Here is a 23,116-nt window from a genome sequence, read left to right on the forward strand (position 1 = left end):
ATGAAGGTGACAAAATGTTTCACGTTTCAATTTAAGCTCAATGACAGAACTCCAAATGGATTTATTTGTGATTTGAGAAGGATAGTGCTGCACAGTCAACCTGGATTAGAGCATATGGAAATCCATTGCACTTGGACCCCAAACAAGGGTTATGTGTCATCCGTCGTCATGTTCAAAATCATTTTCATTTATTGGTACATTTATTTTGTGAGTATTAGGGTTAAATAAAAAACATCAGAGCCTGAGATCGATCAATTTTATTATGCAGGTGGAGGTTTAAAGCATTGGATTTTAACTTGGAGGAGAGAAAGTTTTGACTGACGCATGACATTTAATGATGAAATATCCTCATGCAGCACGGCTTGCAGCTTTTAGTGAGTGGTTGACCTCTGTGGCGCGTTCGCTGTGGAACGGAATGACACGCCGAATGTATCGTCAGCCTTTATTAAAATAGATCTATCTCTAAATAGTATCAGTAGAAATATGTATGCTTAACCTGATGCCACACTACTTCGCGTCACCTCTCGCGCCCGATAGCTGGAGGTACAGATCGACTGGACCAGACTGGAGAGAAAAACGTGGATTTATGTGCCAGTTGTTCCTCAGTCCACACTTAAAAAGTCAGCTTAAAATGACTTCATCCAGAAATGGATTTGACCGCTAAATACCATCTCCAGAGAGAAAGCTTTTACTTATGACCCTCACAGAAGGTCAACATTTCACCAACATCATACTCAAATCCAAGAGAGGGCTTGATCTCACTTTTAGAGCTTAAGCAAGAGTTATTTTGCCAGTGTTGAACTTTCACATTTTATTTCCTGCAAATGTGGCGCGTGCACCTACCTTTAAACGTCAAAAAGTCACAGCAAATCCAAAGAAATGATGTCACCGATAAAGAAGCAGAGCGCAGAAGCAAAGGACCAGTCCAGGTAGAGCAGTCAAAGGGAAGCTTGTAAATATGGTTCTTTATTGCACACATGACATTTGTTTTCCTTTTTTTTTTTTTTGTTTTGGTGTGAGCAACAAAAACTGGCATTACATGTTTTACACCCTATTCAAAATTCTCAGTCTAAACCTCTATAAAAACAAGGTAACACAAAACAAATAAAGGCTACTTCACATAAAAACTTACAACTCCACAAAAAAAAAAAGAAAAAAATCTCACAGATTTTAGTGCATCACTATACGGATGAGGAACTTACAGTATATACCATACTAGTATAATTTTAGGAAAAAAAAAAGTATTATACTTTTATCACAGTCAAAAAATAAAGAAGAAAAAAAATCCAGTGGGGCTAAAAGTTTTCTCATTCGGTATTTTGGTAGCATTTGCCCTTTAACCACCTGAGTGCTACATGGCTGAGACCAATACTGGTTAACCTGCCGTTTAACTCATTGGAGGAATGTTTGTTAAACAGAACAGAAGAAAAATGAAAGATTGACAGGTGAAAAGGCAGTTAGTAGATAAATACACTGAATGCCCGGCGACAGATCTGGACAGGCACCGAGAACTCGGCCAGAGATGGCAGCAGTATGACAGACGTCTGCTGCATACTGTGGTCCAATCAAAAGCTCTCAGTTCATCAAAAACAGGAACCATTAAAGCACTGTTTAATGGTGGGAAACATATGTGACCAATTTCCCAATTTTTGGTCAAGCTTTCCCAATCTCCATTTTAAGGAGTATGTACAAAAAAAAAAAAAAAAAAAAAAAGCAGCGTGGGCATTTAGTTTTTTTGTGCTCAACAACAACAAAAAAGCTTCTGGCGAGATAAAGGGAGACAGAAAATTGGCACTTGAATGATAGAGTACAAAAATATATAATTTCCCAATCTGAGAAAAAAGGCACTTTTTAACTCACAGATGCAATATTTTAGGCAGTGTTTTTTTTTTTTTTTTTTTGTACATTGTGCTGTAGAAAATAACTTGCCACTTAATGTCTTTTTCATCATCTTGGTGGTTGAGGTGAGCGACTGAAAACCTCTCTGACATATAAAAAGCGAGGCTTATGACATATCAGCTGCTAATGGACGGATTTTAAGCTCAAGTTGCTCATTACGGCACAAAGGAGCCAATCAAAACCATTAAAGGCCAATCCTGCATTAATAAATAAAAAAAAAAGCTCATGGCTCACAGCGCCAAACATATAAGAGGAGGGAAAACAATTTGGGCTGGCTGCCAGTAATCCAATCTCTGTCTCTTCTTGCTGGTGTACAAGCAGGTGTTACAGGCGAAAACACCCGTTTTCAGATCAAAGACACAAAATGTTAATTCCAGAGAGGAGAGAAATGTTAAGTTTGATGTTAGACACTTTTAATCCTTGTTCTTTGCTTGCTGAGACATGAAGAGAATTTGCAACATTTAAGGCCAAGTTGCTTTTGTTGCGCAGATTTAAAAAGGAGGGAGAGAAAAAAGAAGAGCAAAGAAAAAAAAAGAAATCTGGAGGCATCACTCAGTGGGTTAAAGTAATAATCAGGATTAATGAAGTTAATCTTTTGTTCGTGTGTCAGTGTCAATACCTTGAATTAGTGGAGGAAGAAGAAAGCTGAATAGAGGGAAGAGATGAATGAACCTGGGGATGACACAGCAGTAGAGTGAACAACACACACTGGCAGTGTTTCAGACACAAAAAACTTCCCCCAAATACAATAAATACTAGCGAGCTGAAAGCCATATCAGCATTTTACACTGGAAGGAATAGTAAGGTTGTTTTGATCCCAAAGTACTTTATATTGGCATGGTGTACTGGTGTGTGTCTAAGCATTATGGATGCTCCCAAATGGCCCAGTATTAGCTATTATATCAATAAGCTGAATGGGGAGAAGTGTTCACCAAACAGACAACAGCTGGTGATAACTATAATGCTGCTATCCAGGCATAACAAGCCATGGAGGGGAAAAAAAAAAAAAAAAAGACTGGGGACAGCTTTAGACTATCACACAACTGTCACGTATAAATTTGCCCCGAGTGTCTTTCGTAAATAACTCACCACATCTATAATGTGTGCTCGGATGAGATGTCCTGCTCTGCATAATTCACAGTAAAATTAATCCTTTTGAGATGACTAATATGCAGTATTTCCGCACAGATTATCCTGCACTAACTAATGGCAAGAGAAAGAGGGGGAATGGAGTTTTATGTTTAGGGATTAGGTTGTAACCACTGTGTGAGGACAGATCACCCTTTGAAATGTGCTTTGTTAAAGAGGGAACAGCTCACCCAGAAGTTAACCAGTGACCTCAAGTAACGTGCAGCTTGCACCCCGACCCCTGACGCTTCCCATCGTCTCACAGGGGGAGGGGGGGGGGGCGGGCAGTGACACAGAAGGACAGGACAACTAACAAGAGTGTTGTCTCTAACAGAGGCGATGAGACACAGCAGCGGCGTTGGAACTGAGCGGGGAGGGCAAGTATGAAGAGTGTCAGCAGATTTCTCCAGCGCAGAGGTGAGAGTGCGTGAGCGGGAGTGAGGGGACGCTTATCAACTCGTGCAGTTTCCAGTTAAGTGTGTGTGCCGAGTAATTTTAACGTAGAGCGTGTGTGCACAGTGAGAGTGTGTGTGTTTCTGTAGTGTGCGTGTGAGTCGGTCAGTGTAAGTGGTGGCCAGACACCAGTTTTAATTGTGTTAGTCCGTGAACCAGACCAAGGTAAATACATTCATGAAACTGGTTAAAAACACAAGACAAAATATCAGCAAGTTAGTAAAATTCTTACTAAGAATGTTTTATTAAAATAAATGCCAAGAGGTTAATAAGAAAAATAACAGCATACACCATGAAAACTAAATGCAAGCATGTAAAAATACTTATGACAAGAAAACTAATAAAGTAGCTAATGAGTTAAACAAGCTGGGAATTGGCAAGAAAACAAAACAAAATATAACAGGGAAAAGGCAACACTCCCCACAAGAGACAGTTTTCAAGATGTAAAAGAGAAGGGGGGGGAGGGGGGAGAGGGCTGTTTGGGGGAGGGGGAGGAGGGGAGTAGCAGTGGGTTTCATAAAAAAAAAGCACTCAGAAACATGATTAATATACATATAAAATGAGATTAGAAAAATACATTATAAACCTGTAACAATGGCTGTTAATTACATTATCATACATGTAGTAGGCAGGCCAGAGAATACGGTAGGTATAGAGTTAACCTTTCACCTGATGGACTTATCCAGCCTTTCACAATGACACAGCAAGTTGTAACATTGCAGAGGGAATTTTCTTAATACTGTCAAATGCTGAATTGCCATCTCTTGCTCCACTTTAATATTGCATTTCAATTTCAAATAATAACACTGAAAAAGGAAAAAAAATTCATTGACCTTTCGGTGTAACAGCATGATGAAAGAGCCATGAATAGAAAAAACTGCCAAGTAATATCGGGATCTGAGAATTCCTCGATTTAATATTATGAGTTGATTTCACCTTCCAGCAGTAAACTGTCGCTTGTTTCAATAACTGAAAACTATTTGGCTGTGAAATAGAGTTGCTCGTTTCATTATCCAGCATATCATTAGACGTCTCCTGATTGTATTGATAGTTTATTGTCAAATGACATCGAGAGACGTGGACTGGATGCTTTCAGTTTGCAGCTGTTGAAACAAACGGGGGCGACCCTCCCCCCCCTCCCCCTCTTCATACCAGTTCTCTTGAATGCTATGTATTTTTCTCAGCTCATGATCAAAAACATGTTCTGGCAGACTACTGCGTCGCTATTGGCAGTTCAATTTGTTCTAGGAAGTTAGTCACAGTCACCAAAAATCAAGACAATATTTCATATGATCATTAAAATCTAAATAAAAAGAGAACAAAACCTGCACATACAGCAGAGTAAAGGGCCATCAAGTCAAGGAAAAAGAAAAAAAAGAAATTTCAGGAAGACAAAACCATGGCACATATTTTAGCTGGTCAAAACGACTGCTATTCTTTTTGCATAGAATAACTGCGGTAACACCACGATATGGTGGGAGCTACCCTGCTCGACTATTCAGAGTGTGGAACACTAGCCATTCCTCTCTGCGCCATCTTGGTGGGTGCTGGATATTATTGAACACAACTGGAATACTCAGGAAACAGAAACCACTGTTCATAAGGCACTTTGATTTAATCCTTTTAAAACTCTGTAGGCGTCGATCTCGCTTCTGATCCTCGCTAGCTTTTCAAGGGTTATGACTGTTTTGGTCTTCGTCTTCCTTCCCAATCATATCCAAGGTAACAGCACTTTTTTTTCCCTCACCCACTCAGTTTTTCCCCCTATACTGTTTTAAACTTTTTTTTTTATTTTATTTTTTCTGATTTTGTAACTGCAAGTAAAGTATCAAAAGCTAAAATTGCCAAAAATAGATTTTTCAATTTTTTTCTCTTCTCCAGCACCCTGTAAAATTATCTATGTTTTGTTCTCTTCTGTATTTGTATATGCAATGACAGATATCTACATTTTTATATATTTATATATATTTATATATATATAAGACGTATGTATAAAGCAATTTGAACAGGCAGGCATGGCTTTCACATCCTATTTTTTCTTGAGAGAGTTGAACAAAAGATCGTGGGCTCGGGAGCTAGACTACCATCACAGGGAGGTGTGACACATTGTGGATGCGCTTTTCGATGGTTTGTCATGTGTTAAAAAAAAAAAAAAAAAGTTTTATCACTAAGAAAAAAAGGCTCTCAAATTTGCAGGAAGGCTCAGATTATGCCCACCTGATGTCTCAACGAAAATTTAACTGAGGTTAAAAATAAAAATACACAAAAAAATTGGCCAGATGTTGAGATGCAAAAATGAAACATAAACACTCTTTTGGCAATGAGGCTGATGAGACAACTCAATATGGGAACCAGGTGTCATGACAAAAGCATTTATGTACAGACCTTCAAAGTGCCCTTTCCCCTAGCAGTGTACTGTAAATGAGTAGCGTGTTGGTTTAGTGTTAATCATCTGCATTCACCTCCTCAGAAAACAAGTATTAATGGGTGAAAAATCATCTAACTGACTGGCTGTCTGTTCCAGCTGAAGGCAGGCACCACAAATTCACACCTTTCCAAACTCTAAAATCACAAAGAGAGCCCTCTATGAGACAAATGCATAACTGCAGATATATAATTCACTGGAAAACCCTTTGGCTAAATATGCACACTTAATACTTTTTTTTGTCTTTTCGATCACAGCTCAGCTAACTCATCAAGATTTCTAAATACATCAGGCACTGTATAATGGATGTAGTGTGGATGGGGGCGTAGCAATGGTCAGTGGCTAATAAGCACTGCTCCAATATCCCCAAAGCCTCAGCACACCCTACTTTCATCGTAGTATTAATTAAAAACACACACACACAAAGACCCATCATCCCAAATAGTGACCTTCCCATCTTGCCCTTCATCATTTCTTACTTCCTGCTGCCTGCTTCAAACATCAGATTGCATTTTGTTTTCCAGAGATAACCACCTGCCTTATTTGGCTAGTCAATTTAAGCAAAGCTAATTAGTCAAATATGAACAACAGAAAAAACAAAACCAAGTGGAGAAAATGACTCAAAAGTATAAGGAAAAAAAAAAGAAAAAAAAAAAACAAGACAGAAAAAAACAAAAACAAAACAACAACACATAAATCATAAAAAGCTCCTTTTGCAATCCTTTCAGCCATGCTTTTTTAAAAACAGACAGAAAGCTGTTTGGAGGTGCACACCCAGAATGTGTCAGCTCATAATTACATCTTAGAGCTCAACAACTGCACTACATGTGAAAAATGACAGAAATTAAACAAGTTAATGTGAGTGTATGTTCTCTTTCCTTCTATTTCTTTTTCTCTCCCAGTAGGCGGGTGGTTGGAACAGGGTGGGAGCAGGTAGGGGCTTTGACATTCATGTCATTACTCTGAAACCAAATGGTTTGCGTCAAATAGATATTGAACTTTGATTCATACAAGTGAGGTCACCAAATTTGAGCAATTGCAGGAGGGTGGGTGGGTAGGTTGGGGTGGGGGTCTTTATTGCTATATAATTCAGTGCAGATTTATGAGTAATACCACAAACACATCCACCCAGTATATGATTCATGAAGAAAAAGAAAGAGAAAGAATGGGAATTGAACTCAATGAACAGAGGGAAAAAATGAATATTACACAACTTTGTTGGGTTTTGTTGTGTTTCTGTGAAGATTCTGCGTTGGTTTCTATTTTTTTTGTCAGAACGTGTTAGGGTAACTGTACGGGCAGGCGCCTCTCTCTCTCTCTCACTTGCGTCCGAGAGGCTAGCAAAAGGCAATTACCAGTTAACTGATCAGCAGGCAGGCTTGGGGCGGCTCGTCATTGGGTGAAGAGTTCAGAGGTCAGAAGGTCATGTGTTAGTTGCCGGTGGCGGCTAGGTGGTTAGAAACAAAAACAAAACAAACAGAAAAAAAAGATAGAAAGGATATTAGTGTCAGCAAGAAGAGACTGGAATGACATCATTTTAACAATAAAATGAATGCAATCTCTTATGTCGCCCCCCCCCCACCCCCCTCCCACTGCTTCTAAACCCCTTGCCAATGTGAGATGAACCCGTCTAATCTCATTATAATCATGACGTTGTCACATCATGATCTCAAACTACTAAAGCCCCCACCCCGAATCAGGTAGCTTGGAGGTTTAATTTAAGCGCACATCGCCCCCAAAACCAAAAAACAGAAGCAAAGAGAAGTCGAACGGACAAACACAATAAGAAAAACAAAAATCTAGTGTTTTAGTGTCTGTCAAGTTGGAGTGCAAGTTACAAACAGTGTGATTAGTGGTACGGAGACTTAACAGTAACTAATGTTATGTGAGGGATAACTGTGACTAGTGGTAAATGTGCAATGAATAGATGAATCGATGTTTTCCGATTCTTTCTCTTTATTTAGCAGTATATTTTTATAGAATATAAATATACACAAGAACCATAAATACATTTGATATAAAATGCTCAAATATAAAATGACAGTACCTCATGTACAACTGAAATATTAAAAATGTATTTTAGCTTTATTTCAATCTATCTGCAATACACTGGAGAGAATGCAAGCTACCTCAGCTTATGTCTGTGCGTGTCTATCTTCCATAGAAAAATAAAAATGCAAAATAAATTTAAATCTCAAGGTGAAATGGTGCCTGGTAGCAGCATGGCTACTTGTCTTCTGCCTGCTAGGTCTCTCAGATACAGTATAGAAATGCTTCTCCTTTTTCTTTGCTCCTTATGAGCCCAGGAGATAAATCATGTATGGGAACAAGCCTGCCCCATTTTAGGCTCTAATCTCACATCAGAGGAATGTCATTATACACCTTCAACACTGCCTGCTAAGTACTACCTGTCCTGGCTTCACAGCTGCATGAACCAAAAGCTGTTAAGATCACTTTTGCCTGAGCTTTGACATATACACAGTCTGTATATCCTGTATATGTTAAGTACTAAATGTAAACAAAATGTGCAGACCACAAGCAACCATTTAGCTGGTGTGTGGATGTATGGGGTAGGAAAGGTGGTGGGGGGAAAGGAAAACAAAAAATACAATACAGACAATATACAAATTCCCAACTAAGGCATCGAGGCATAATAGGCATAATAATCATTGAAATTCATCAGTCAATAGCAGAGTGTAGCTAAGAGACTAAACTGACCTCTGTCAGCGGTCACAATCCTTTGGTAAGGATGGACCCGCGTGTCATGCCGTCTCACTTTAGTAGCCATTGCACCTAGATTGTAACAGGTCCACAAGGTTAGAAACCATTCACTTTGAGCAGGGGAAAAACAGTCATCTTTTACAGTAATAACATTCACATTTTTAACCATTATCATTGTAATGCTTGGCTAATACAACAATACACAGAATAGCAACATAATACAGGTTATAGTACATATACACACACCAAGCGTAACTTTTCTTTTTTCTTGTTTACGTGTAGAAAAATGCAGTAGAAAAAAAATAATACACCTTTTTTGGAGTTTAACTTGGTATTTAAAAATGCATAACTTAAGTACGAAAATTCCACAGTGCTCAGAGTTACGTGGAGGACTCTTTGAAAAGGGGACAGGCAAAGGGTACAGGCTCCTGGGCTGTCTGGAAAAAATAATGTGATTCTTCCTCTGGGATCCAGAGGGGGATTGAGAGAAATTTGTCTCTTTATTTTGAAAGGTGGGGAAATCCAATACAGCTCTGATGGTAATTGAATAGTGCCAGACACCACCTGCCTCTCCCTCTCTCTTTCATTTTCTCTTTCCCTCTTTCACCATTTCTCTCCAGGTCAATCTGTTCACTGGCGGCAGAGGCTGTCATTTTCCTCCAATATTTGTCACAACTGATTTCTTCCCACTGCAGTGCTTGATACTGCCTCCTGTACACGACACAAATAGACCGTTCGTGTGACAGCGTGTGTTCAAGTATCACAAAAATTAAACACATGCAGGAATTAAGACAAAGAAATCAAGGCCTCCCAGTGGAAGAGGGGACGTGTGAAACAAGTTGAGATTCTACGAGGATTTTGTTCCGGCATTGTCAAGAGTGAGTTTTGGCTTATGACTACACAGCCACCTACACTATTCTGAAGAAGCAGATGGCCTGACATTTCCTTATTCTAAGACAAGCCGATGGTGGCTAGATACAGTAGCGCGGGCAGCCGAGCCAAGTGCGTGAGTGTGTGTGAGTATGAGAGAGAGTGTGTTCCACAGGGCCCTGCGTTGCTGAAGGCACCAATCAATAGTGTGAGTAAATAAAATGCACTAAGCTGGTGTAACCCTGCAAGTTAAAGAGAGAAAAGCCAGTCAGCTGGCCCTGTCTGTTCTACACATGACTCCCAGAGGCACCTCAAATACAGAGGTCAGCTTAAATCACACTGCGTCTACTACTGCCAGATGATGCTGCGGACAACATTAGGATAACTGTGTCCAATTAAAGCTGGAAAGCAACTGAAGAGGAAGGCCTCTTCTGTCTTAACGTGGTAAAAAGGACTCTCGGTATAACATATGGTGTTCATATCAGACTCCATCTCATCTATAGATGTTCAGTTGTGTCTTTGGTAGCAGATGAGTTGAGCTTAAAACTTAATAACAAAACATACCAACCCTCCTATTGAACTGTACTCCTGACATAGAAACTAAGGGGAACGTCAGGTATTAGCACAGAGCTGAAGTTCACAAGGAGTGAAGCTAAGACAATGTAGAGAGGGGAAGGAGAAGAAAAAAGGGAAGACTGGAGGAATTTAATGAACATCCCCAGTGGGAGTGAGAGAGGGACTATTTACAGGCATCAAGGCCTGCCTGCAGAGAACTGCACAGAGAAATGATTTCAAAAGCTGCAGAAATCCGAGGGGATCTGCCGCCAGACTGAATATGCCTCCAGGCCAGTGCATGAAAGGGTTAGAGAGCAGGCTGCGTGTATGTGAGCGTGTTTCTGTCAGCGTGCCTCATTTCACACTGAGGCAAGTCCTCCTATATCAACCTTGCGGAAAAGAGGCGATGTAAACCTGAGAGCATAACTGTTCGGCCAGGGCGTAACTAAAAACAGTGAAGCAACCTTAGTCTAAATCATAAAAGAGAACTTTCCAAGAGCCTATTCCTCACAAGGTAATTCTGTCCCCCTTTGCCATTTTAATACAGTGTCCATATGAGCCACATAACTGGTCATCCCATTACCGAGAGCTTCACCAGCACATCCACTCTGTGAGTTTGTCTGTTTTTGATCCTCAGGTGGACACGACATATTTACCTTTCAACAAGTCCTGACTGTGGCTCATGGAAGCCGCGTCGAGCACCCCAGCTCCGGGGTAAAACAAGCTGCCCTCCTGTCCAGGCTGGCTAAAGTTGGCCGCTGTACCTGCTGCACCTATGCTTCCCCAGGCTCTCTTACCTAGAACCCCACTGTGCTCGATGGGGTACTCCAGCAGGGAGGTGGGTGCCAGGGCGTAAGGGTACTCATAAGGGGTGGTGTAGATAAGCCCGCCATCCGGTGTGGGAGGCACCAAGGTGGGGGTGCCATTGGGCAGCATGGCAGCCATCTGAGTGGGCCGGATGAGGTTCATGATGGGGGCCCCAGCTGGTGTTGGGGGCCGGAGTGCCTGAGGAGGCAACACCTGACCAGTGGGGGCCGCTATGAGACGGGGGCCCTGAGCAGCCGCTGCTGCCGCTGCAAGAGAGAATGCAAGGGTGGCTGCCATAAGCAAGAGAGCGAAGGACAGGGGCAGAAAAGTAGAAGAAAAGATAAAGTGGTGTGTAAAAAGAGAGTTGTGTTGTGTGGTTGTAATCACAGATGAACAGTGAAGGGTGAAAATACGAAAGGAGGAAAAGAAGAGGGAGGGGGAAGTGGCAGGTAGAGGAGGGGAGGGGAGCAAAAGGGAAAATTAGTCCATGCAATGATCATGGTGGTGAACCACAAAAGCCACAATCTGTTGCAAAAGAAAAAGTCAACATAGCCAAACAAAATAGAAAAATGACCCGTCACACCAAAACACAAGAAGCACAAAATGCAGCTGTCATCCCAATGCATTCAAAGCATACAAATCACCATGGCAGCTACATGTTCATCTACTGGAAATGGCATAGGTGAGTGTACGACACACAGGCCAACAGAAATGGAGCAGCTGACGACATGTAGAGGGGAGCCACTTGATGAAGTTTTCACACAAGATTGACCGGGAATTTTGGTGTGAATATCAACATCACCCCCATCCCCACAGTCAGCAGTCCATTTAAGTTGGATAACTTACAAATGAACACATAAAAATCCCTTTTCAAGTGGTTCTGCATGAGCGTGTGCTGTGAGCCGTGCCACACAAGCTTCCCCATAGGCAGGTCAATTAAATCAAGCGCTAACTATGGTTAGGTGGTGGGCCAGTTCATCATGGCTACCATTCGGGCAGACATTAAATAAGGGAAATTAAACAGTGAAGTGAATCACTTTGACTCTCATTCCATAAATTTGAACCCAAGTACATAGAAAAACCCAGTTTATGATTACTGAATGATAATTAAAACATAACCATGGGTCCAGAGAGTAAATGCACTATTATTTTTAAATGTTTGGGCTATATATGATTTATCAAATCAAAATCATACAGGTGATTATGCATTTAGAAATGGCATTTGGTGCTTAAGGAGCAAACAATGCACATGTGTGAGCTCATGACTAACATGCAGAGTTGAGCAAGTGGAATACAGCAATGTGCTAAAAAAGTTTAGAGTCCGCCAACAGCAAGTGATACAGAGCATCTGGATTGTCGAGGAAGCGGGGAGGGGGGGTGGAGGAATGGATGAAGAGGAAAGAAATATGGAGTAGGACGGAATGGAAGCTGTCCTACTCGTGGTGGGGTAGGTAAACATGAATTTTTTGGAGAGCTTGAGAGAAAGAGGTCCACTAGAGGTCAGAAATAACATGATGTATGTACACAGAAGATCTGACTACACATTAATCTAATGAAGGTAAACAGTATTAGTTAATGAGAAATACAGAAAAAATATGTTTTGTTCTATAATTAAGTTTGGTCTATGCAGTTAAAGGATTAGTCATGTATGGTGCAAAATAGATGGATTGCGTAAATTGTGGAAATGTGTGTGTTCCTGGTAGATCACTTACGTGTTTTGATGTTGTTGTCTCTATATGTCCCGTTGAGAATTGCTAGCTCCATCAGCTGCATCTTCTTCAAATTGTCTTCTCCCTCCGCCTGTGAAAAACAGAAACTTTAATGTCCATTCCCAATAATACACCGCACACTAATTCGAAACAAGCTGAGGCCCATTTACAGGTCGATTAAAACAATCCACAAGACGACCATTTCACCTAACAACATGCTTGGGTGTTGTTAAAAAGCTACAGTGGGGCTGCTGTATCTTAGACACTACTTCATGTCATCTGTTCTCCGCAAGCACCAGTTGGATTGGGTTTAGGGAAACAGAGATAGAGATAAGCTAAAGTGCTGTTGTCATGGCAGAGTGCCTTGTTGTTGCTAAAATGCTGACAGAGACATTAAGTCTGGGAATGCATATTCATAATCCATATCAGAATGATAATTACTGTAATTTTCTTTGCTCCCTTGTGCGCAATCAAATGCGCAATAACCGCCCTGGCTAATGTCAGTCCTGTCAATTAATGTTTGGATAAATAAATACAAAAGCCGCAGCCACTGTCATTATTGCCAAATTAGGGGACTGAAATTATTCACGGAAAGCAATTAAGATAGCACCCCTCCTCCCACGCACACCCTTCCATTCCTCCCCCTTTCCTTTCTGCACCCCCTCCTCCATCCCCCAAAACTCCATTTCCCCTGAAGCTACCGAACACTCAATAACCATGACAACACAAAAGCCCCTGTGATTTTCCAGGCTGTACATCATCATTTAAGCAGGGCCTTATGTGAATTACTCTCCAAACTGAAAGGTGGGAAGACAGGCATGCGAAGCCTTGCTGACCTCAAATCCACTTTAAGTGAACTGTTGATTTCATGCCTTTTGTGGCTAAAAGGTAAAATTGTGATGCCTCTTCACGCATCGTTTCGACAAAGAAAGGTGGTTCGTGCACATACACTCTGAATGTAAACGCGTCATGTGTGCACAGAGTATAAGGCAGACCAGCGGTTAGAGGAGGCAGGGACAGACGCAGGAAGGCCGATACTGAACCTTCCTCCTTTCTCTTCTATTCCATCTCTGCGCAGAGTCTGTCTCCTGGACTAAGTTTAACAACAGCCTGCCGCTCTATTCAGAGGACGATAAGGAAAGAAAGACGTGGAAGTGAAGAGAGAGAGAAAGGAAAAAAGAACGAGGGCTCAGAGTTAAGCCCTCCCCTGAGACTCCTCTTCAACACAGCCACAGAGAGAGGAAGAGAAAGAGCGAGGTTAAGCAAGAGAAAAAGTGACAGAGGCTGGTCTCCCTTGACTAAATATAAGGCAGTGGCTTCAGAGCAGTCACAGTATTCAGCTCTGTGTGTGTGTGTGTGTCTGCGTGTGTGTGTGTCTGTCCAATGTTTAGTGTACCACAGAGCTGCCAATTAACGAAGCAAGGAAATTCTCTCTACTGCTTTCTCTCCTTCGCTACCTCCACTGTGCTCTGTCTCTTTTCTCTTAATGGGGAAGTCTTGAAGCACAAAAATAACACCAAAAGCTACAACACTTTTTCCGTGCAGTGACAGACAAAAGGCGAGTAACGCAAACACTAGTGATGCAACATTCATGATACTCAGCAAATGGCTTTACAGGGCAAATGATTACAATCAAATAAGACATTCCCTATTCATTCTGTTCAAAGTAACATGGTAATGTATGCCTGTAAATCCAGTATTGTCCATCAAAACAGACCCTATGCTACTGTTATCCAACTTTGTGCATTCCTAAAAAAAATGTAAACCCATTTTTCCTAAAACATACACACAACCACACACACACACACAGCCAAGTTTCTCTTAAGTACTTGCCATGTCCTGTTTTGTTCCCTCACTCACAGCCTTGGAGGTGAAGAAAGGGCCACTTGACATGCTGTGTCAAGAATGATAACCAGACTCGGCTAATTGAACATGGCCCAGGTCAATGGCTAGCATGGCTGATATGGGCAAGTAAACCCTCACTCAATGGAGTAGAATCACTACTAATTAGATGCCGCAATTTCTATGTAAACACTTATGTACGCATGACTGAACAAGGCCTGAAACAGCAGCCAATCACACCTAAGAGTGCGAAGTGAACATTATCAGTTTCTCATGGTTATCTCTGTTACGTCCTCTTCTCTCTGTTCCTCTTTAGTTACTTACATCACAAATTAAATCAGACCTTGACCTCTAGAGCCTTGTACAAATAAAAAAAAGCACAAAGCAAGTAAACTACACTTTGCTAATGAATCCCACAAATCAAAATAGCTGCTTTTTCCTTATTTGTGTGTGTGCGCATGTGTGTGTTTGCCAGTGGTTCTTTGGAAGTTGGCCAAGCTGACTTGGTGGACTTGCTCAACTATACTTGCTTTACCTATTGCACAGGCAATGGCTCCTTTGTATTTCATCTCAAGTCAAGAGCAGCTGGCTCTCATGAGCTAGGAATATCCCAGCAGTACGAGTGCAAACTGGAGAAACACAGATCCTTAGTGTCTTTGTGGCTAGGCTTAAATACTCTGTGACAAGACTAACCTTTTAAAATTCAAAACAAAATAATGAGCACATTTAGGGAGTTGTTAAAGGTGGGTCGGTCTCTCACAAGTTGAGGCCGTATATATGAGAGAGAGTACAAGAGGGGGTAGATTGGCAGCAGCCTGCAGCTCAGGACAAATACATGCTGCGATATGAATGTTAGGGCTGCTTATGTGCGTTTGTGTGTGTTGGATGATGATGGATCTGCATGGTTGTTGGGGTTAAATGGGCGCGAGGCAAGAGGATGCCACCATCCATCCAACTCTGCATAGGTAGCACACTGTCTGTTGAGAGGGGAGAAACAAAATAGAGGGCAGCAAGAGGGGAAGAGCACAGATGTTGCTGCTAGGATGAGGTGTGCGCTGCTGTGTGTGGAATGTGTATCCCCACTGGAGTGCTGCTGATATAGCTCCATCTTCTCACTATCACAGTTTATTAGCTAAAGCCCCCAAACCCCGCCAGATCATTTCTGTTATACATCTGAAACAAGCTAATTTTCCTCCATCAAAATACCAGTCCCCTACTGCAACGTTTCCCTGTTTTTCTCTGCTTTTGTTATATAATGTGGATATTTGGGATGCGTTGGCAGTGTTAGCTCCCTGGTTTGAGCTACAGATCCAAAATGGCTGCAGACAGGAGCTGTGAGATCAGGAGAAACCAAAAGATAATGCTGGTGACACCACTGGAGTGGAGTTGGATTGACTTAAATCCTGCAGCCCTGGGTGTGCTGGGCCAGCTTCCTACCACAGAAGCACAGCTTAGATGAATGTTTGATGAACGGCGCCAGGGAGAGCAGTTTAATGTTGCCTTGCTCAAGGTGTCACCACAATTAACAGACTCCTCAGTCAGCTTGCACCACCCATAATAAAACATTCACTCAGAGGCAATCGCTGCTTGAGCCATGTGTGTAAGCATGCTGCATGTGCGTGTCTGTAATGATCTGGCATCTGAAATTCCCGGGAGAGGACTAGCTGCTGGATTACAGAACAAGAGGGATGAGGAAAGGAAGTTTTCCTTTATCATCCCTGACATGCACGCATGCATGTGGGTAACAAACACACACACACACACACACACACACACACACACACACACACACACACACACACACACACACTCCTGTCCATCAGCGAAAAAGCCACTCAATAAAGCTGCCCTATCCACAAGAATCAGATTCAATCAATGAGGCCTATTTGTGAAATCAGCAGAGCGGTAAAAGCTATCAGGGAGGAGCAAGACAGAAGGATGAGGAGGGAGGGAAAACGAGGAGGAGGGAGGAGAAGGGGGACGGGAGTGCGATCAGCTAAAGTAGGTGAGCCGTGTCCCACTGCCACTACCTGACAACCCAGCGATGAGGTCACTAGATGCATGCTAAATCACTGTCATGCTTCACTCTTTTGTGCCTCTCTCCTGATCAAAGCTTGTGTTCATATTGATGAATACAAACTGCAGATAATGCCATTTGTTACAGAGCTTATGTTCAATGTTACATACTGTATGTGCATGTGGAATACAATAAGCAACAGCTGAGTGCTTTTCTGAGAGTGTTTATAGGGCTGAACCCTCACTCCCCCTGACACCCCGACTCCAGGCCCTCTCCTATCCATCTCACCCACAGATAAACACAACAGGCGCCTGGATTAGGATGGATGAATTTGCTCACGTCTGTGGCTGCAACTGAGGGGGAGTTTTTGCTCATATCTGGCAAGAGTCACTGTCTACGCAGCTCAGCTCTGCTCAGCTCAGCTAACAGCTCAGCTCAGAGAGATGAAATGATGAGCAGAGAGAGTGATAGAAAGAGAGGTGGAACAAAAGAGTACCAGGAGGAGAAAAAGCGCTGCAGAGCAAGTACAAGAGAAAGTGTGAATGATTGTCTTTGAGTTGGTGGAGAGATGGAGAGATATGCAGGAAGAAGAAAGGGATAGCTGGAGAATACGAGACAAGAAAAGACAGACAGCGTAGTGAAAACCAATTTGTCTGTTCCCTAGTGGGCTGACACTGGCTAAGGCCTGCTTTCCTTCCCTGGCCTCACTGCCAGTCATCACAAACATGCGTGTACACAGATCCACGCACACAGGCGTGCCCGCGTGCACACACTCACACACACACATACACACACACATCTTCGGCCTTAGCAGGGCCAGGGTCAGGCTCTCTCCAAACTACTCCAATTACCTCGGCAGTAAACACAGCCTGCCCTGGCTGCCTCCTGGGATACAGAGAGAGGCAGAATGTGTAGAACTGAGGATGAGAGGGGAGGTGTGTGTGTGTGTGTGTGTGTGCGTGCGTGCGTGCGTGCGTGCGTGCGTGTGCGTGTGTTTTGGGGGGGGGGGGGTGTACACCACAGTGAGTGGAGGAGGTGGTATTGGGAGCCTCAGGGAGGGAGGAGTAGATGACTTCATGTAAAGGGGTGGAACTGGTAGTGGCGGCAGCTGGTTTTTATCCCGTTCCCCTCCTTCTCTTACCTCCCTTTTGGTTTCTTCCCAAACTCTAACATCTGGAGGAAAATGATTACTCTCGCCATGCTGCCAAGACGACTTATCAACAATTCCACACTCTCCAGAAAGCGGACGGTTAGAGAAGAGGAAGGAATGAGCACTTGTAGCAAGCTTCAAAACATTGCAACACTAAATAAATAAGTGACAGGAAAGTTTAATCAGTTCAAGTCAGCTAAAGCAAACTTGGAAGCTGCATTGGGTTAAATAGTGAAAACACATGTGATGTAAACCTGATTCCCATGTTTTCATAGACAAGACTGTAAATCTCCAACAAAAGTATGATATACATATATGCACACACACCACATGTAAAAACACATGAAACGCTTTTCACTTTTAAATGACAAGACCATGTATCAAACAACCACAGAACACAAAGTGCTCCACAGGAACGTAACTTTTTCCTTTCTTTCATACAAAGCATCTGTGAAGAGAGTGCTGGAGTAAGTGCTGCATGTCCTTTCTCAAATTCACGGCTGCATTTTCAAAGGCAATTTTCTTTCCTCAGCCTTGCTCCTTGGCTTTTGTGAACTTATCTGCCAAGGGAATCAGGCCTCAACTGTATTTTCCTTTTCCCCAAAGACTAACAACGCAATCTCCAGCAACTCTCCTCTCTGACTGTCTTATACCTTCACAACTCCCGTAAAGCCTCTTTATTTCTCCTTTACTCCTTTGCTCCCCTCCTCACTCCCAGACAGCTCTGTTAGCGATGTGCGCCATTAGTCATGCTAAACCACCAACACAGTAGCTCATTAGCATAGAAGTGAACCTGACTCCAGTCAGATTATTACAAACACATCACGGCTGCTCCGCCCCATTACTGTCAATCACACAGCTTACTGAGGTACAGTTGTGGCACATTACAAAGTCAGGAACCAACTATTCTGTTAATACTTCACTTTCAGCATCACAACAAAGCTCACAAGTGCCAAGGCCTCAGTGTAAAAGCGTACCTATGTTCTGTATTATGTAGCGTTGGTGGCTGCTCGGTGTGCTATTTGTTTCAGCGAAGTGTAAATTTAATCACTAAAGCCTAGTTCACTCCCACAGCTTCTGTGGGGTTGTCCATATCATGCAAAGTAAGTATGGGTGGTCAATGTAGCCTGGGACCCGGCGTTGGTTCTGGCCTCTGGATCTATGGGGCTTATATCAGACTTTTATTGTGCTGGAAGAGAGTGAAGTGGGCAGCCCTGGTGCTCTGTGCGAGCTCCATCAATATCCACTGACACACACACACACAGACTCAGTGCCACCGACAGGAGAGAGGAGAGGAAAAAGAAAGAAGGAAAGAAAATATGTTTTTCTACCAGCTCACTGCACTCTCTAGAACTGAAAGGAAAAAAAATCAGTTTTTCACTCCCATCAAAAGCATTTCCAATAGTACAAGGGGAAAAGCTCAGCGGAAATTCTGAGTGATCTTGTTTATCCTCAGAAACCGGGCTGGCATTCCATGTAACATAACAGCATTAAGAGCGGATTAAACTTCATATAAATAACCCAGAAAAAATATATACAGATTTAACAACAAGATTTAGATATATTATGTAGATACATATTAAAGCTTGTTGGCCTGCAATGGCTTTGACAAACAGATGATGTTAGGAGCTAAGAGCAGAGGGATCATTCAGTTCCCGCCATGTTGTACAGCCCTACAAACAGCTGTCTTGTTATTTTGTCTCCTTTCTCTTATTATCTGTTACCTACCTACCAATAAAATTCCCTCTCTCTCCTCCCAGCCCATATTCCCAATTTGCACACACAATTTCTACCTTATTCATCCACTTCTATTTCTCCTGCCACTTCCCCTCTCCTCCCCTCCCTTTATCCCTCATTCCATCGGGCTGCCAGACGGTGTATTGTTCTGTCGCCGCGATCCCTTAATGCCATCCAATCGAGCAGGGAATATCTTGAAGGGATTTGGCCAGGGATGATTTGGGAGCCTTAAATACCACTGGGGGATTTGCATCATTCAGAGATCCTGACTCAGAGCTGATCGCTGGAGCCTTCTCATAAAACAGGGATCTAAGTACAACATGCAAGGTGTGGATTCAAACCTGCAGTCCCTTGGATGGATGCATCTGGACATACAGTCAGTCCAGGAACACCTTTTGTTACCTAGCTATTTTTGAGACACCTCCCTTGGGTGTCCTTGCCTTATCTGGCTTCATGCGACCTGACAAAGCTCCAGTTGTCAATCTCTGAAAAGATGCAAGCCTCAATTCAGTCAACAAGCCTTCTAAAGCCCTCTACACCTACTCCTTTTTGTCACATCAACAATATGAACATGAAAGGTTGATTACGGGACAGATCTGGGAGTTCAGTTCATTCACAAGAAACTGAATCCACATTGCATGTCACAATGTTACCAAAAAGACAAGATTCATTAGGATTCTTTTAATGATCTGGATTACTGACGAGCTTGTCGTGTCAGTCAGTAATGTGTAAATCCCCTACAATTCATTGCTGAAAAGGATATTCTATTTTCTTATTATGATGGTGTTACAGATGTTGTGTGCCTTCTCTGCCAAGAAAGAATAAAAAAAAAACTGGGCTTTTTGAACAGAAAAAAGAAATGTTTTGGTTTTAGTTTTGCTCTGCGTCACTGAACACAACCCAAGTTTCACGGGAAAACTAGTCAGTGCAAAAGGCCTCAAGTCAAGTACTGCAAACAGCACCGCTAACAAACAATAACAGTTTGAAAGAGAAAGAGAAAAGAAGGGGACTGCGATCAACAGAGCAAATGAACCCAAGTGAGATTAAGAATATATTTAAAAAAAAAAAAAAAAATAGAGACAAAGTTTCTACACTGGAGACACAATGGGGGAGGCAAAGAAAGCCATCAGTCCAGAGTTGGCTGGTGGGACTGAGAGAATGGAGTTTGAAATGACTTGAGCGACGGCTGGCAAAGAGAGGCATCACAGACTGTAGGAGCTGAATTTGACGGGCGGCCTTTGGGCTCTCTAAACGCTGAGCTCTACACAATCCTATTTTCCTGCCTAAACACAGGGACACAGTCACTGGAGAGGCAGAGATGAAAGCACTGTGTGCATGTGTGTGTGTGTGTGTGTGTGTGTGTGTGTGTGTGTGTGTGTGTGTGTGTGTTCCCACTTCGCAGATGTTGAAGCTTGGCCCTGGTAAGGCCCTTGGGGAAGTTCAGAAACTACTGTGGGTGGACAATGTATAAAGTGGAGTGTGTGCGAGAGACAAAGACTGGCAGAGACACAATGTGCATAAGTCTCAATCAGCACTGGACCTTTGGAGATGCAGGGTCCTTACCACAGCTCCCTTACAATCCACCCACAGGCATATGCACATGAAAACATCCTCACACATCTGCATTTCCTTGCCTCTCTGTAAGGGGATTAAGGAGACCTTCAAAGAGAGGCAGAGATTGGCTAGGGGCTTGCAGGGTCCCTCTCCTTGCCACTGAAGGACCAGGGCAGATTAAAACTGCCCAGATTGCTCAGTCTGCCTTGTAACCCGCCTCCTCTTCCTGCGTACTGTATTAGGACACTTAAAAACCCCCCTGGAGGAGCCTAGCGAAACCAGGTGGATTAGGAAGGAGGTTATTTTACAATGATGTGAGAGGCCTGGGTGGTTAGGGACCCAAGTGCATGTGTATGTGTGTGAACTGAAATTAAAAGGACAGTGCAAGTGGGCAAGGCAATTTTGTAAGTAGTGCAGAGGGCCTGTGTACATAGAATGCACTTTCACAGGGGATCTTGGCTGACTTAAAAATCTAAATGAATGAGACAAGAGGAGAAACAGGGCTAATTCCCCTTGGAGGGAAGAAATGAAAGAGATGGATTAGCAACAGGATGATGTTTCAAGGAGAAATAAGGGAATGAAGAGCCCAAGAGAAAGCGTAAGAGAGAAAGTGCTAATTGTGGTGTGATGAGGCTGAGGTTTGGTTCAGGACAACGGATGACAAGTTTGCAAACCTGAGGACACAGAGCTATCAACGACGATAAATTACTTGGCACCTGTCTTCTTCACTCTAACCTGTTACTTAGAATTGTTCAACTCGACAGACTTAACTTTGTGTGTTTGTATTAGGATTAATTGTTGATCACTCAATTTAGAATTGGATGGATTAAACATATATCTGTCTATAGTACAATGGTTCCATAGTGTGTGAGTGTGTGTGGATATTTTCAGAGGACTTAACTGTAGCATGTACAGCTAAAGTTGGTACCGCAAAGAAAAGGTGAAACGTACAAAGTACATATAATTTACTTGTTTATTTAATTTACATTTTAGGACAGTAGCAATGCATATGCATGTTACTGTGCTTCTCTTTTTTGTCCCCAATTGTCCACACTAGTGAGTCGGTGAATGACAGAGCGATAGAACAACTGAGGAAAGGTGAGGAAGGAGGATGAAAGATGCCATTCAGCACAAATGTTATTGCAATCTGATTCTTTTCCCCGCTTTAGAGTTTTCACCATTTCCTGTGGCCGGCTCCGTGAGCAGACTCCTGATGATGGAGGAAACAGCATGCAGAGTGGAATTCAAAGTCAAACTGCCTCTTTCCTTGTTCTTATGTCACCATGTGTGTGCAACCACACATTTCTGAAACCCAAAGCCCACAACAACTAATGAGCATACTATAGGTCTCCCCCTGGGGTGATGCACATACATGAGAAACTTAATCTAAATGAATCACAATCACTCCGATGACAACAAAGCCACTGAAATCAACACTTTATGAGTTGCAAAGCTTTAAATTGTTCAAATTTATCTGATAATAATTAGCATCTATTTAAATGGCATGCAGCTTTATCTGATAACGTCTGCTGTAGACTGTTTTTCTTTGTGTTTTTCAGTTACATTTCGGAGGCAGAGCGGCCAAGTCTCTCTAGGCTGAGGTTGGCTGAAGAAGTCCGTCTGCCTTTCAGTTGCTGGGCCAGGAATTTAAAGAGGATGAGGACAAGACTAGGGAAGGTGGCCAGGCTTGGGCAGGTTGTTCCCTGCAGGGGTACTGTTTCTTTAGGGTAGAACCACCTGTCTACCCCTCAGGAGAGCCATAGAGCTGGAGATGAGGCGGGATGGGCAGATGGAAATGCGGAGGGGAGGGATGGCAGGGGAGGAACCCTTGGGCCAAGACCAGACCAAGTCCCTCCTGTCGGGTTTGAGCTGACAGGAGGGACCTGGCAACACATGGAAAGAAGCTCAATAGTTACCGTATGTAGTACAGCAATAAAAAGCTGAGACTGGTGGAATGTGTGCAACTTCAGAATCATTAAAATTATGTCCAAACAAGGAATAGAGGCTTTTTGTGGCATATCCTCTCTACTGAAATCTACTGAAAAACATCTTTATGTAGTTTTATAATGCATCAGTGACTCTCAGGCATGTTATTTTTGTGTGACTGGCAGAGGTGAGACAGACAGCTCCAGCGTGTTCTGTGGTTTCTAACCTGTGTGTTGTTAACAGGAAGTGGTAGCCTTCAGGCCACGGCAGATACTAAAATGGAAGAGAGTGGTGAATGGCTTGTCCCCTCGATCACCCAAAGA

The 23,116-nt window shown here is 42.6% G+C and overlaps 1 protein-coding gene across 7 annotated transcripts in view; it reads right to left on the reverse strand.

Annotated features, from left to right (window-relative positions):
• Nucleotides 1-987: 987 nt before the first annotated feature.
• qkia (QKI, KH domain containing, RNA binding a) overlaps nucleotides 988-23,116 on the reverse strand; it is a 79,253-nt gene continuing 57,124 nt past the window's right edge. The window contains exons 5-8 of one of the 7 annotated variants that reach the window (XM_070979795.1): nucleotides 12,571-12,658; nucleotides 10,708-11,148; nucleotides 8,624-8,698; nucleotides 988-7,352 (exon numbers count right to left, since the gene is read on the reverse strand). In XM_070979795.1, coding sequence (XP_070835896.1) covers nucleotides 7,336-7,352; nucleotides 8,624-8,698; nucleotides 10,708-11,148; nucleotides 12,571-12,658 — 621 coding nt within the window. In that variant the 3' untranslated portion in view covers nucleotides 988-7,335. The other 6 variants (XM_070979800.1, XM_070979797.1, XM_070979799.1 and 3 more) reach the window with 6 other exon arrangements.

Source organism: Chaetodon trifascialis, chromosome 14 (assembly GCF_039877785.1).
Source record: "Chaetodon trifascialis isolate fChaTrf1 chromosome 14, fChaTrf1.hap1, whole genome shotgun sequence".
NCBI classification, from domain to species: Eukaryota; Metazoa; Chordata; class Actinopteri; order Chaetodontiformes; family Chaetodontidae; genus Chaetodon; species Chaetodon trifascialis.